Source organism: Thermobia domestica, chromosome 11 (genome assembly GCF_964235325.1).
Source record: "Thermobia domestica chromosome 11, izTheDome1.hap1.1, whole genome shotgun sequence".
In the NCBI taxonomy this organism is placed as follows: Eukaryota; Metazoa; Arthropoda; class Insecta; order Zygentoma; family Lepismatidae; genus Thermobia; species Thermobia domestica.
Window position 1 is genome coordinate 240,665,210 of NC_137464.1, and position 14,956 is coordinate 240,680,165.

Here is a 14,956-nt window from a genome sequence, read left to right on the forward strand (position 1 = left end):
GTGAAGCGGGATCACACATTGAAAAAAAAAAAAGTAAAGGTCATCGCCTATGTTGTACAGTATCATCACACTTACACGAAGGTAAAATAGGCCTTATATTACATTTAGAAACATACATTGTATTTCCCTCACTATTGACGCAATGCAGAATTTATTATCCCTTATATCCAGAGTAAAATTTACTTATGAAAATCATAGATTTCTTAAAAGCAAAACTTGCAAGACTCTTGCAAGCAAGACCAAGACTGGGTGTGCAAGATCAAGACCAAGACCAAGACTAGGTGTGCAAGACCAAGACCAAGACCAAGACCGAGGGTTCCAGTGCAAGACCAAGACCAAGACCGCATGTGCAAGTCCAAGACCAAGACCAAGACCACCCGGGTCTTGGTCTTGGTCTTGCATTTGCTCATCACTACTTCTCTCGGGAAGATAATGCATAATGCATAAGCTCTCCACCTGACAGGTTTCTTTAATATATATATATATATATATATATATATATATATATATATATATATATATATATATATAAAACTCAGGATTCATGAGATTCCATGTAAGTCTAGTATATTCAGAGGGGCATTTTTGCAGTAAGAAAAGCTACATATCCTGTCATCATTTGTAAGCAACCAATCTTTCTTTGCTACTCTGCAGTTTGAATAGGAACTAGAATTTTTTTCATGGATTTTAAACGGTTTACGGGTAGCCACGGTGAAAATCACTGTTGACGGATTGATTCCATTAGCGAACTCGGGCAAAATAATCGTTCAAACTATTGAAAAAACAAAAGAAAACGAAAAAGAAAGAAAGAAAGAAAGAAGAAACGTAATTCCAAAATTTTCCTTTCGTTCAAGGGTTATTGTGTGATTGTGTGGAGTAACGGACGTACGTACAATCTTATAAGTTCCACTGCATAATCCTAATTATTTTCTCCCTTGGAAAAAAGAAAGCAATAGAATATTTGTGTATCTATATAAAACTACACTGCAATTCATATTACTAGTTCTTTCTGACAGCTCACTGAGAGCACATAGTGCTCAAAGCTGTGTTGCCAGCTTTTGCGTCGGGTATTGAAACACGAAAGTATTCACTGCAAGTAAATCTCAGTGTTATAAAATTAAATGATAAAAAAGAGAACTAAAAAAATGCTGTCAATAACCAGCAGGTCCACTACTCAAGTTGACGTTCGACTAAAACAATGTGCAATTTGTTTATATTCAAACTGGGAAAATGAGGAAAGGTTGGAATGTTTACCATTGCAGAGCGAGAGAAATGAGCCACTATAATTGGCTGAACGTGCTGTTGCCATAGAAACAGTTCTTCTTGCTTGATTGTTATGACCACGTGCAGGAAGAAAGAAAAAAACAGAGGAAAACAACTGTCAGAAAGTTGTATCAAATGAGGTGTAACACACTGTTATGTCAGCCCTAACGGGCCTAAGCAACTCCAACGCCATCTGTTAGCGATACGCTGAACTACGTCTAGCCTAGCGACGAACATGTGGCTAACGCGCTCCGTCGTCCTATCTCTAACAGGCGTGTTAGAAGCTTTCTGAACATAATGGCTGTCACATCTTTCATTCACGTGACTCCCCAGTTTGCATCACGACGCTTGGTGGACGCCGAGAATTGGAAAGCGTCAACTGGGAATCAACCCGGGATCGCGCGGACGTGAGTCCAACGCTGTAACCACTATATTACGGTGTCTCCGTGTGTATCTATTTGGTGGTTATTTGGGAAAGGGATGGTAATTTTGGGGACAGAATGGTAAATTTAGGGAGAAGTGGAAAATTCGGGGCAAAATGTATTTTTTATTTTGGGAGAATGGCAAATTTGGGGAGGAAGAATATTACATTTGGGGTAGAATGGTAAATTTGGAGGAATATTGGTAAATTTGAAAGAAGAACTGTAAATATGGGGGCAGAATGATAATTTTTGGGCAAAAAGAATGGTAACTTTGGGGAGGAAGAATATTACATTTGGGGTAGAATGGTAGATTTGGAGGAATATTGGTAAATTTGAAAGAAGAACTGTAAATATGGGGGCAGAATGGTAATTTTTTGGGGGAAAGAATGGTAACTTTGGGGAGGAAGAATATTACATTTGGGATAGGATGGTAAATTTGGAGGAATATTGGTAAATTTGAAAGAAGAACTGTAAATATGGGGGCAGAATGTTAATTTTTTTGGGGGGGGAAAGAATGGTAACTTTGGGGAGAAAGAATATTACATTTGGGGTAGAATGGTAGATTTGGAGGAATATTGGTAAATTTGAAAGAAGAACTGTAAATATGGGGGCAGAATGTTAATTTTTTTTGGGGAAAAATGGTAACTTTGGGGAGGAAGAATATTACATTTGGGATAGGATGGTAAATTTGGAGGAATATTGGTAAATTTGAAAGAACTGTAAAAATGGGAGCAGAATGTTAATTTTTTGGGGGAAAGAATGGTAAATTTGGGGAGGAAGAATATTACATTTGGGATAGAATGTTAAATTTGGAGGAATATTGGTAAATTTGAAACAAGAACTGTAAATATGGGGGAAGAATGTTAATTTTTGGAGGAAATGAATGGTAACTTTGGGGAGGAAGAATATTACATTTGGGGTAGAATGGTGAATTTGGAGGAATATTGGTAAATTTGAAAGAAGAACTGTAAATATGGGGCAGAATGGTAATTTTTTGGAGAAAAGAATGGTAACTTTGGGGAGGAAGAATATTTCATTTGAGGTAGAATTGTAAATTTAGAGAAAGATTGGTAAATTTGAGAGCACAATGGTAATTTTTGAGGGAAGGAGTGATAAATTTGGGGGCAGGATGATAATTCTTGGAGGAAAATTGTATTTTCGAGGAGGAAAAATGGGAAATTTTGCGGTGTGTGGAAAATTAGGGTACTTCGCTTAAGATGATTACCCCTGAATGTATGACGTAGAAGAACGCATTTATAATTGGAGAAAGAGCAAATATAAGATGCAAAATTAGGAAGGGAGGGGAGAAAGTAGTGGAATGAAATAAAATAAGTATTAGCAGTGACCGAGTAGTCGTTGATTCATGAGTTACGTACCTGGAAATCCATTAACTGTGACAGTAATGTTTCATGTTGGCCTAACAACACTGGCTTTTATCAACGCTTCTTCTTTAATCTACTTTTCGTTCTTAGTGTGTGGCTTTGCTGAGAATTGAAGTAGCAAACTGTGACGTCACTTAGCATCCAGTTGGAAGTTGTTGGTTCAGAGGTTGGGATTCCATTCTGATCAAAGGTAAAAGTGGATCTGAAATGGTAAGGGGACGCACGACGTCATGCCGTCCTCTGTGCCTAACTTTGCCCATTGTATTTTTAGAGTACGTTTGTTTTATCTTGGCACGCTTCCCGCCAGTGCACTTGGTTGGCTTTTAACACTTTCACCAAGGATGTTATAAATAGAGGATCTGCCCATATGTATTTTCATCCTATTAAATCGATGAAGCCAAAAAACAAACGAACATCGGCACGTCTGATTGGCTATTCTCGTTTCTGTCATCGTTTGATTGGCTACCTTCGTTTCCGCCATGTTTGTTAGCTCAAAACATTGCGATCCTATTGGGCGGAGTGGGCAGAGTAGGGGTGGCGAAACTGTGACGTATGGCTTCAAGATTTTATTGTAAGGGCAGATCCTCTATTTATAAGATCCTTGACTTTCACCTCGAATGCGGCGAGATCCCCGACATTCGAGATTTTCCTTTCCGCTCGTATGTCGGGGCTACCCCGCACTAATTGTGACGCTTTAATTACTCGCATGTCGACCGAGCCCCGCTTGTATGATTTAGTCGACAACTTCTGCCATCCTTTGCCCGTCTATTCAACTCCTTAGATACCGATTTCACTGATAGTGGTAGCAAATATTTAGATAATGAGAGTTTGAGTGAAGAAAGTAGTGGTGATAAATCTTCCGATTCTAATGAAAATGATGACCAAGTGACAGGTGATGTGTTGACAAGGGACAATTGGACTCCCTATGGCAATAATGACGCAGACTTTCCAAAAAATACCCTTCACAGCAAATTCCGGGTATAAACCACCAGTTGTTGGAAGGCCAACTACAGAAATTGAATTTTTCTAATTATTTTTTAGTGACACTTTGCTTGAGGAAATTACAAATGAAACAAACAGTTATGCTAAGTCTAAGATACAAATGCCACTACAAAAAATGTCCGTTTGGTCCACTTGGCATGACATGACAGTTCCTGAACTGAAGGCATTTTTGGGTGTAATACTAAATATGGCATTAAATCCTAAACCAAACATACAAGATTACTTTTCAGAGGAATGGTTGGACAAATGTTCATTTTATAAGGATATTTTCAACCGCGATAGTTTTTTTCAAATTTTTTGGATGCTTCACTTGTGCCCCCCAGCACCTCAGATGCAACAAGGTGTTCCTGCAAGGGGTTCAAAGATAATAAACATTGTGGAACATCTTGACAAGTTTAGGGAATTTTTTGTGCCAGGACAAAATGTAATCATTGATGAAAGTACAGTGGGGTTCAAAGGAAGAATAGTTTTTAAGTGCTACAACCCACAGAAGCCAACCAAATGGGGCTCAAGTACTTTGTATTGGCCGACTCAAGTACTGGGTATATCTCAAAATAAATCCGAGCTGTACAGCTTACTGTGTCAAAACAAATTCGAGGGGAAAGGGTTAAACTACTTTCTGCTGACACTCACGTGAACATTTTAATCCAATAGCCGTCTCATTGGCTTTGTCGTTTAAGTGACGTTAGTTGTCAGTCAGCCCATCAAATGAGGTCATTGCTATTTGGCGGGTATTTGAAGTGGTTATAGTTGCCACACGCGAACAAGCGTGTTACAGGGACTTGTGAGTGTCGTTTTAATGTGTTTCCTAGCGTATTGTAACACGAAACTTAGCTGCAGCGTGACAAGAACGTGTTGCAGACAGATCCAGCCTTTAGGCGGGAAGCGTGCTAAGGTAAAACATACGTACTCTAGGAAGTGGAAAAAACACCATATATATTCTTTTTGGAAGTGGGGTAACGACGTACACCCGCGTTCCCCCTCTTTCACTCCTGCTTCTGATGCAAGCTAACTGAATAATTTTGTTTTTAAGAGTTATATGATGCTGATTTTTCTCTCTTTTTTCAGTTAACAATGTCCGAAGACTATTTAAAAAAGTTGCCAACAAAACTGACGACCAACTTTGATGCCATAACGCCTAGCGATGATGAGAAGAACCAGAGAAGAAAATGTTTGCATAAATGTAAAATATGTGTGACCAGTGTTGAATATTTTAAGGAATATTGTGAACATTCTAGTCTTCATGGATTTCAATACCTCGGAGAGAAGAAATTACACTGGTTTGAGAAGTAAGTTTACTATTATGAGATTGTTGATTCACTGTGGCGTATTTAGGCGGAGGGCTCTCGGGTTCAAGCCCCCCCCCCGGAAATAAATTTGTTATATGCGTAACTTCATTAAAATTTGTCGGCACCTAAAACGAAAAAATATAAATGCTTATTCACGTCTTGTGCATAGCTCCCCCAGAAACAAAATCCTAAATACGCCACTGTTGATTCACGTGATGAGATTATTATTTTATTATTATTATTATTATTATTATTATTATTATTATTATTATTATTATTATTATTATTATTATTATTATTATTATTATTAGCCATTTTACACTAAGAAGATTAATTCTGTTCTGGATTATGACCGTTGAAGCTTTGTTACACAGACAAGAAACATGTCCAAATATTTTCCTTTTTTTAATGAGCTGAACAAGTAAGAGCTAATCAAATTCGAGAAATAGTGGCACTGTCATCGGTGTTTCTCTTGGCATCACAAAAGGGCTAGCTCGGAAGAGTAATACTATCGGAAATAGGATCTAAATACCCGGTTCTGATTGGTTGGCGTTATCCGTTTCTTGCCACGTTGCATACATATAGCAGAAATCAAACATTTGCTGCTGTCGGTCCTCGTAGCCGAGCGTGCTAGCGCTACAGGCGAATAACAAAGATTACTTTTGGCGTGGGTTCAAACCCGACCCCAGGAAAGTTTTTTATTTATTTTTTTAAATTTTCATAACACTTTTTTCATTAAAATAAGATGAAAACAACACTCAAAAACTGATTTATTTACTTTTGTACATTTACGAAGTAGTAGTAGTAGTAGTACTAAGAGGAGGAGGAGGAGGAGGAGGAGGAGGAGAAGTGGTAGTAATAGTAATAGGAGTATTAGTAGGAACTGGTTAGAAGCCTCGTAGGACTCGTTTTGTTCCACCTTGACCCCCATGATATAAATTGTGACCAACTTATCGCACGAAAGAAACGTACTTCCGGGAGTATTACTATCCCGAGCGAGTCGTATCACAAACACAACAGGAACAAATTCTGCTGCTTTTAGTAAGCCTCTTGAGTCAAATCACATCGGTAGAAATTGAATTTTTATCGCTATTGACTATGGAACTATTAAAACTATTTAATGTGCTTTGTAATTCTTGTATACAACATTAGATAAACCCAGTGGCGTATTTACGATTTTGTTTCGGGCTAACTTTCGGGGGAGGCTTTGCCTGAAAATGTGAAAATTCTGCAGGATATTTCATATACTTTACTATAGTAAGTAAGATTTCGGGGGGGGGGGCTTAAGCCCGGAAGCCCCCCCCCTAAATACGCCACTGGATAAACCTTCCGCAAGTAAAGAAAATGGCCGCTCCAACGTTGCTTTGTGATTGAGTTTATTTTTCGTGCATAAAACAACTTTGGTATAAAGTATACGTATCATTAGATATCTCTGAAAGAACAAAATGATATTGGTCTGTGTATTTATGTTAAGTATTCCAGAAAATTGATAAAAACTAATTACTTTATAAAACTTAAAAGCTAATGGTAAACGAGAGCCATACTACCTATTAAGGAGAGACTTATAACTGAAGTTTAAGGTGTAGCTAGGGTTGCCAACTCTGGAAATAAAAAAAAATCGGCACCCGCTCAAAATTCTCTATGACTTAGGTCTAAGTGTGAAGTATCTCTGCTCGGACCCATCCATGGAAAGGAAATGTACTATCGTGAACAAAAGTGCATTAGTACCTGTATTCTGTATATTCTTAGTACATTCACTAATAAGCTTAATAGATACATTGTGCTATAAATCGGAAAATGAAATTGGCATTGATCATTTTATTGTATTTACCAGTAACTGCCGCTTCTTTAAAATTTCCGAAACAGACGAAGAGAAGTATATGAATCTTTACGTCCCAATTTTGGATTTGGAAAATGAAATTTATTCTTTAAATTTATACTTGAACTACAGGAAATTGCTTTAAAAAGTCCTTTTTCACTCTTAGTAAATGTATACTTGTAAGTTCCTTACAAGTAAATTTTAAATTTTCCCTGATACAATCCCTGTCATCTCTTTAAAATTATCTAAACCGACGAACAAAATATGTTAATCGTTGATGGATGGTGAAAGGTGAGAGTTTTGGATTTACAGAATGAAAGTTACTTTTTAAATCTATTCTTCGACTAGATGAAATTGCTTCGAACTAGATACAAATTTGAATAAACCGGTCATAAAGGGACTGGTAAGAAGTTTGTACCGGTCACCGGCTTTAATCAAAATAACAGCAATATTTCCGGCCAGGCGGGTGAAAAACCGGCGAGTTGGCAACCCTGGGTATACCATAATAAACGCAACTTTTGAAATGCCCACCATTTCTATTCTAGTAAGCTGACAACACTGAACGTTACACAATTTTCATCTGTTACCTTTGTGGTTAAGGGTCTTCACTACAGCGAAATTTAACTACCTCTAATTTTAGATTTTTTTCTGTAATATCTTCAAAACAACTAAAAATATTCGAAAAGCAGAAACGTAGTGAACTAGACAATATGATTTTGTATGTGGTACCTTTACCACAATTTACCTATCTGCTTTTGGTATGCCGCTATTTACAGAACCCGCAAAAAACGATAAATCTATCCAGAGTTGCAAATCGAAAGCAGATAGATGAGTTGTGATAAAGATATCACATGCAAAATCGTATTCCCTAGTTCACCACGTTTCTGTTTTTCGAATTATGATGAACAGTATGGTTAATAAGATATAGTCCCAAATTATGATGAACTGTATGGTTAATGAGATATAGTCCCAAATTATGATGAACAGTATGGTTAATGAGATATAGTCCCAAATTATGATGAACAGTATGGTTAATGAGATATAGTCCCAAATTATGATGAACAGTATGGTTAATGAGATATAGTCCCAAATTATGATGAACTGTATGGTTAATGAGATATAGTCCCAAATTATGATGAACAGTATGGTTAATGAGATATAGTCCCAAATTATGATGAACAGTATGGTTAATGAGATATAGTCCCAAATTATGATGAACAGTATGGTTAATGAGATATAGTCCCAAATTATGATGAACAGTATGGTTAATGAGATATAGTCCCAAATTATAATGAACTGTATGGTTAAAGAGATATAGACCAAAAGTATGATGAGCAGTATGGTTAATGAAATATAACCCAAAATTATGATAAACACTTATGGTTAATGAGATATAGCCCAAAATTATGATTAACAGTATGTTTAAAGAGAGAATTATGGGTAACAGTGATTAATGAGATATAGCTCAAAATTATGATGAACATTATGGCTAATGAGATATAGTCCCAAATTATGATGAATTGTATGGTTAATGAGATATAGTTCCAAATTATGATGAACAGTATGGTTAATGAGATATAGTCCCAAATTATGATGAACAGTATGGTTAATGAGATATAGTCCCAAATTATGATGAACAGTGTGGTTAATGAGATATAGTCCCAAATTATGATGAACTGTATGGTTAATGAGATATAGTCCCAAATTATGATGAACAGTATGGTTAATGAGATATAGTCCCAAATTATGATGAACAGTATGGTTAATGAGATATAGTCCCAAATTATGATGAACAGTATGGTTAATGAGATATAGTCCCAAATTATGATGAACAGTATGGTTAATGAGATATAGTCCCAAATTATGATGAACAGTATGGTTAATGAGATATAGTCCCAAATTATGATGAACAGTATGGTTAATGAGATATAGTCCCAAATTAAGATGAACAGTTTGGTTAATGAGATATAGTCCCAAATTATGATGAACTGTATGGTTAATGAGATATAGTCCCAAATTATGATGAACAGTATGGTTAATGAGATATAGTCCCAAATTATGATGAACAGTATGGTTAATGAGATATAGTCCCAAATTGTGATGAACTGTATGGTTAATGAAATATAGTCCCAAATTATGATGAACAGTATGGTTAATGAGATATAGTCCCAAATTATGATGAACAGTGTGGTTAATGAGATATAGTCCCAAATTATGATGAACAGTATGGTTAATGAGATATAGTCCCAAATTATGATGAACAGTATGGTTAATGAGATATAGTCCCAAATTGTGATGAACTTTATGGTTAATGAGATATAGTCCCAAATTATGATGAACAGTATGGTTAATGAGATATAGTCCCAAATTATGATGAACAGTGTGGTTAATGAGATATAGTCCCAAATTATGATGAACAGTATGGTTAATGAGATATAGTCCCAAATTATGATGAACAGTATGGTTAATGAGATATAGTCCCAAATTATGATGAACAGTATGGTTAATGAGATATAGTCCCAAATTATGATGAACAGTATGGTTAATGAGATATAGACCAAAATTATGATGAACAGTATGGTTAATGAGATATAGTCCCAAATTATGATGAACTGTATGGTTAAAGAGATATAGACCAAAATTATAATGAGCAGTATGGTTAATGAAATATAACCCAAAATTATGATAAACACTTATGGTTAATGAGATATAGCCCAAAATTATAATTAACAGTATGTTTAAAGAGAGAATTATGGGTAACAGTGATTAATGAGATATAGCTCAAAATTATGATGAACATTATGGCTAATGAGATATAGCCCAAAATTATGATTAACAGTATGGTTAAAGAGATATAGTCCAGAATTATGAGTAACAATGATTAATGAAATATAGCCCAAAATTATGATTAACAGTATGGTTAATGAGATATAGCCCAAAATTCTGATTAATAGTATGGTTAATGAGATGGAGCCCAAAATTATGATTAATTATTAAACTTTTGTTTTTTATTTAACCAAAATATTATTCAATGACAAGCCGTATCGCTTTTGGAATAATCAATAGGTGTGTCTCAAAAATTGCCTTTTTGACTTAACACTGGCACCTTTTATATGATTTTACGAGATCTATCAATCACTTTAAGAATTATCAGCGACGGAGGTGTCTTATTCTTGAGATATAGAATTAAGTAGCATCGATTACCCGCTTCGCTGGGTTAAAATAAAAAAAATTAAATCCACAACTCCTTATCTCATGTGTTCGGTACTCGTGAAATATGCTATTTTTGTTTTTAGTGGCATGGATTTAAACAGCATCAGATATATCACTGTTCATCTCAGCGACCCCGAAAACTATGAATTCGACACTAATATTGGTAATTTTCATCATTTTTATATCTCCCCTTCCTCCTCCTCCAAGTTGCGGGGCTGAATTTGGGTTTAAACAGGAGCGGAAGTGTCACCCTTCATGTCAGCAACCCCAAAAGTTATGGATTCAATATTAATATAGGAAATTTTCGATCATTTTTAAATGTCTCTCCCCTTCCCCCTCTCCTAAGTTTCACCTCAAAGTGACATGATAAAAACCATTCGAACCTCATTATGTGATATCATACATGTGTTAAAAGGCTGATAATGAAAGGGAGGCTAGTTCGAGTTTTACTTGTCGTTGTGCACGAAATTGTTTCAATCCGTTAAGGAAACTCTTTCCCTGACTCTCAAGGAAAAATCCCTCAAACAGGTCAAGATTTCCCTAACTCCATTTTCGGCGAAAGGGGATTTGGCCAAACGAGATATCCCGTTTCGCCGAAGATAAGATTTTATAAGAGTTTTGATCTAAATAGCTGTAAGGTCGTTCGGCGAAACGGGATTCGGCCAAACGGGACTACACGGTTTATTGCAAGTGAATTTTATTACCACACATCTTCCTTTTCTTCCCTAAATATCGTAAAATCTTCGTTTTCTTCCCTAATTACCATGAAATCTTTCTATTCTTCAATAAATATCATAAAATCTTCCTTTTGCTTCCCTAAATACAGTAAAATTTTCTTTTTTCTTCTCTAAGTACCACAAAATATTCCTTTTTATTCCCTATATATAGTAAAATCTTCCTTTTCTTTTCTAATTACTGCAAAATCTTCCTTTTCTTCTGTAAATATGGTAAAATATTTCTTTTTCTTCCGTAAATATCGTAAAATTTTCATTTTCTTCCTAAATATCGTAAAATCTTCATTTTCTTACCTAAATATCGTAAAAAATTTCCCTTTTCTTCCCCAAATATCGTAAAAAGTTCATTTTCTTTCCTAAATATAGTAAAAAAAATCCTTTTTTCTTGCCTAAATATGATAAAATCTTTTTCGTCTCTCTCTCTCTCTAAAAGATCTGGCAACCTTGACTGGGATCAAACAGGAACAGAGGTAAACACCGTATCAGTTTTTAAACTAGCAATTCGCTTCAACCAGGGTCACTTGTCTCCACAGGCTTTTAATTATTCATATTTAATATTCTACTTAATCCACTACGACGGGAAGACGAACACAGAAACCCCGAGAACCCTTAAAAATGTCTATACTCTTCAGTGAGACTCGAATCCATTATGGTTTGCATCTCGTAATCGGAAGCCGAACGCCTGAGACTACTCGGTTATTGCCAGTTACTACCGGCTGCGCGCAGAGCCGTAGCTAGATATTTCGGCGCCCGGGGCGAAGTAGAATTCGGCGCCCCTACACTCATCTTACTAATCTTACCAATCATTATATATATATATATATATATATATATATATATATATATATATATATATATATATATATATATATATATATATATAAGAAAAGCAGCTTTTGTTGTGATGCTATGCTGAATTTTTATAAATCTTCTTGGAAAGACCATTGCAACAACTAAAAACGATCATTATGTATTCTTTTTCAAATAAGAGCTTGTTTTCAAGAGTCTTATTTTGGACTTTTTGTTAAGATTGACAAAACTACGTTTGGTTGTATACAAATTCACTAGGAGAACAGTTCAGGAAAATTACTACTATGTACAACGTTTAATACTATCGATAAGAAATTATATTTCAATACATTAAAAACTATGTGCTTCTAAATTGTTCGAAATGGGTGACAGTATTAATTTCCAATAATAATTGTAAACATTTTAATTTTATTCTGTATGTGACCACATCAATAGCATTTTAATTTCGATCTTTTTACAGTAAAAAATATTTTGTGAAATGTAATGGAAATTCAGAAGGAGCCTTCTTTGTGAATATCTAAATATTGATCGATGGAGGTGAAGAATATGTTCAATGTTTGTACTTAAAATCCAAAATATACTTTGGCTACTACATATGTCTGAAATTATAGTAATTACTTAATTTCTTAATGAATGAAAGTTCCGAATTTAAGCTACTTATTATTAATTAACATATTAAAATACACTAACACGTACTTATATTAAGAGTGTGCCTACTTATGTTTTGTATGTATGTAGATAGATAAAAACATCACACAACTAGACACGTATGCACAAAATAATATGTTGACAATACAAAAAGTTGATGAAAAAATGACCCCAATAAATTCCTTCAAACTGGAAGAATTTCATATGTTAATGGAATTTTAAAATAAATCATTGGTAGTGATTAGTATCTAAAAAAGTTGAACTTCTTTGGGCTAAGTTCTGATCCCTTAAGTCCCTATTCTACAACTGCTTGAAGTTCGAAAATGTTATTGTTCCCCTCGTTTACCTTTATTTTTAATATTATCGCACAAACAGCAGCTTGAATGTGTCTCTTCACTCTTCTCACTTTCATACCTTCATTCTCACCGTCGCACAGTGGGGCCGAACCAGGCAATTCTTAGCAAAAACTCGAAGAATGAAGTAAAAGATTGACTTGATATAATTTGTTATAATGAAGCCTTAATAGTGTACGTAAGATAGTGTACAGGAAAATAAGTGTTAGCAACTTACAATGAACTCATGGGACGTGTAAATTTGGTTATCCGCTGAAGCCGGAGAGAAGATAGGAAATTGATTTTGAATGCGACTATTTCTACATTGCGTGTAGATATTCAGTGACTGGTAAACATGGCGACACGACCGACATGTATGTATCGTTTTGTATATTTAGAATATTGATGTGATGTGTAGTCAATAATCCTATTAGCAATGATGCTAATATCATTATCATATCCTTATGATAATCCCCTACTTAATATCATACTTGGAAAGTGCTGTGGTACTGAAAACATATAAAGTATGGTCAAACGATAGAATGGCATTTTACTAGAAAATATGGCATAATATGTCTGTGATTTTTTAATATGTCGTAACAGAAACATTGTTCTTACTGTATGCAAAGAGAAAACCTGCATATATTTGCACGTTTGGAAAATATAGCACATGAAAATGTTTGAGGAAAACCGCATTCTGGATGCAATGCTGCTTTTGAATTGAGCTGGGATGAATGTGAGAACAAGTGTTAGGTTATTAGACATGCACGCAGTGACAAAGTTGAATATAGGTCGATTCTGGGAATTTTGCCCCCAGACCCATCTTGTTTCCAACATCTAGTCATACTTCTCTGTCATTCACCAACAGAACTAAACTCTAGTCAAGCATATTTGATTAATGGTGGCGACATTTTGAAACGCCAATGCTAAACAATCTATGAACGATATTAAAATGGTGTTGAGCAATTCAGTATTGTGTTTTTGTGATGCATGCACAGAAGTGACATTGGGATCAACTGTAATGAGCCTCCGCTCACTCCAGCTCAGAGTGTTCCAATCAAGCTATGAAATGAGCTCACATAATGCACGATGCAATATATGAAACAACCTGAACAGGTTACTGATGCTTGTAAATCATAATACGTGTAATGTATCTGATAATATATTCATATCGAGAACTTGTGATGAGATAATTTTTATGTATTGAAGGTCCTTGCATCTTCATTGTCATAACGAATCCTCCACAACTTTGAGATAATTTTGAGAAGCAAGAACTTTCCTTCAATTTTATTACTCTTCAGTTGTAAAATGAATAAGTACACTCTTTCCTTTCATACATAAGAATATAAGCCAATCGTAAATTGCCAAATCAAAGCATATTGCCCACGCGTTTCTTTAGGCCAATCATATAATCTGTTATATAATTTAGGCGCGAATATAAGGGATATTTCCTTTTATGTTGTAAAACTCTATGTTTTTGATTAAATAATGTCGAAATAACATTATTGTAGCCACTACATACGCCGAACTAACTGATTTCAATTTTCCGCTTCATATTGCGAATTCTTATTTTTGCCAAGAATTCAGTGCTTTGGCCCCACTGTGCGTCGTGATTAATCCGATTGGGTAGAAAAACGTTTTGAAGTCAGCAAATTCATCACTGTCAAAACGCCGAACACGACTTTGCTCGTTTCTGATTTTGAAAATGCTCATGCGTACACTATAAGTCATTACTCGGCACCTTGTATATCACATGTCATTAAGAAATCATGTATAATAAATCTTCAAGTAATAAGTAAAAACTTGTTGTGACTTATTTAAACTCTTGCATTGCGAGCGAAGCGAGCAAGAAAATTTTTAAGAAATCTATGTATTTCATTGATAACCTACAGCAATATTTATCTAATAGGGCGCCAATACTTTCTGGGGGCGACTCGTCTTTTACTCATGTTCAACACCACTTTTTCTTTTTCCTTGCTCGTGCGGCGCCCCCTTGCTGTCAGCGCCCGGGGCGGGCGCCCCGCTGGCCCCCCCTTAGCTAC

At 35.4% G+C, this 14,956-nt stretch overlaps 1 protein-coding gene across 1 annotated transcript in view; it reads left to right on the forward strand.

Moving 5' to 3' along the window:
• The first annotated feature begins 2,658 nt into the window (after window positions 1-2,658).
• The window catches only part of LOC145665512 (pickpocket protein 28-like), a 42,714-nt gene continuing 30,416 nt past the window's right edge, over window positions 2,659-14,956 (forward strand). Inside the window, exons 1-2 of the mRNA XM_081732818.1 lie at window positions 2,659-2,694; window positions 5,138-5,358. Of these exons, the coding sequence (XP_081588944.1) occupies window positions 2,659-2,694; window positions 5,138-5,358 (257 nt within the window). The remainder of the gene's footprint in view (window positions 2,695-5,137; window positions 5,359-14,956) is intronic.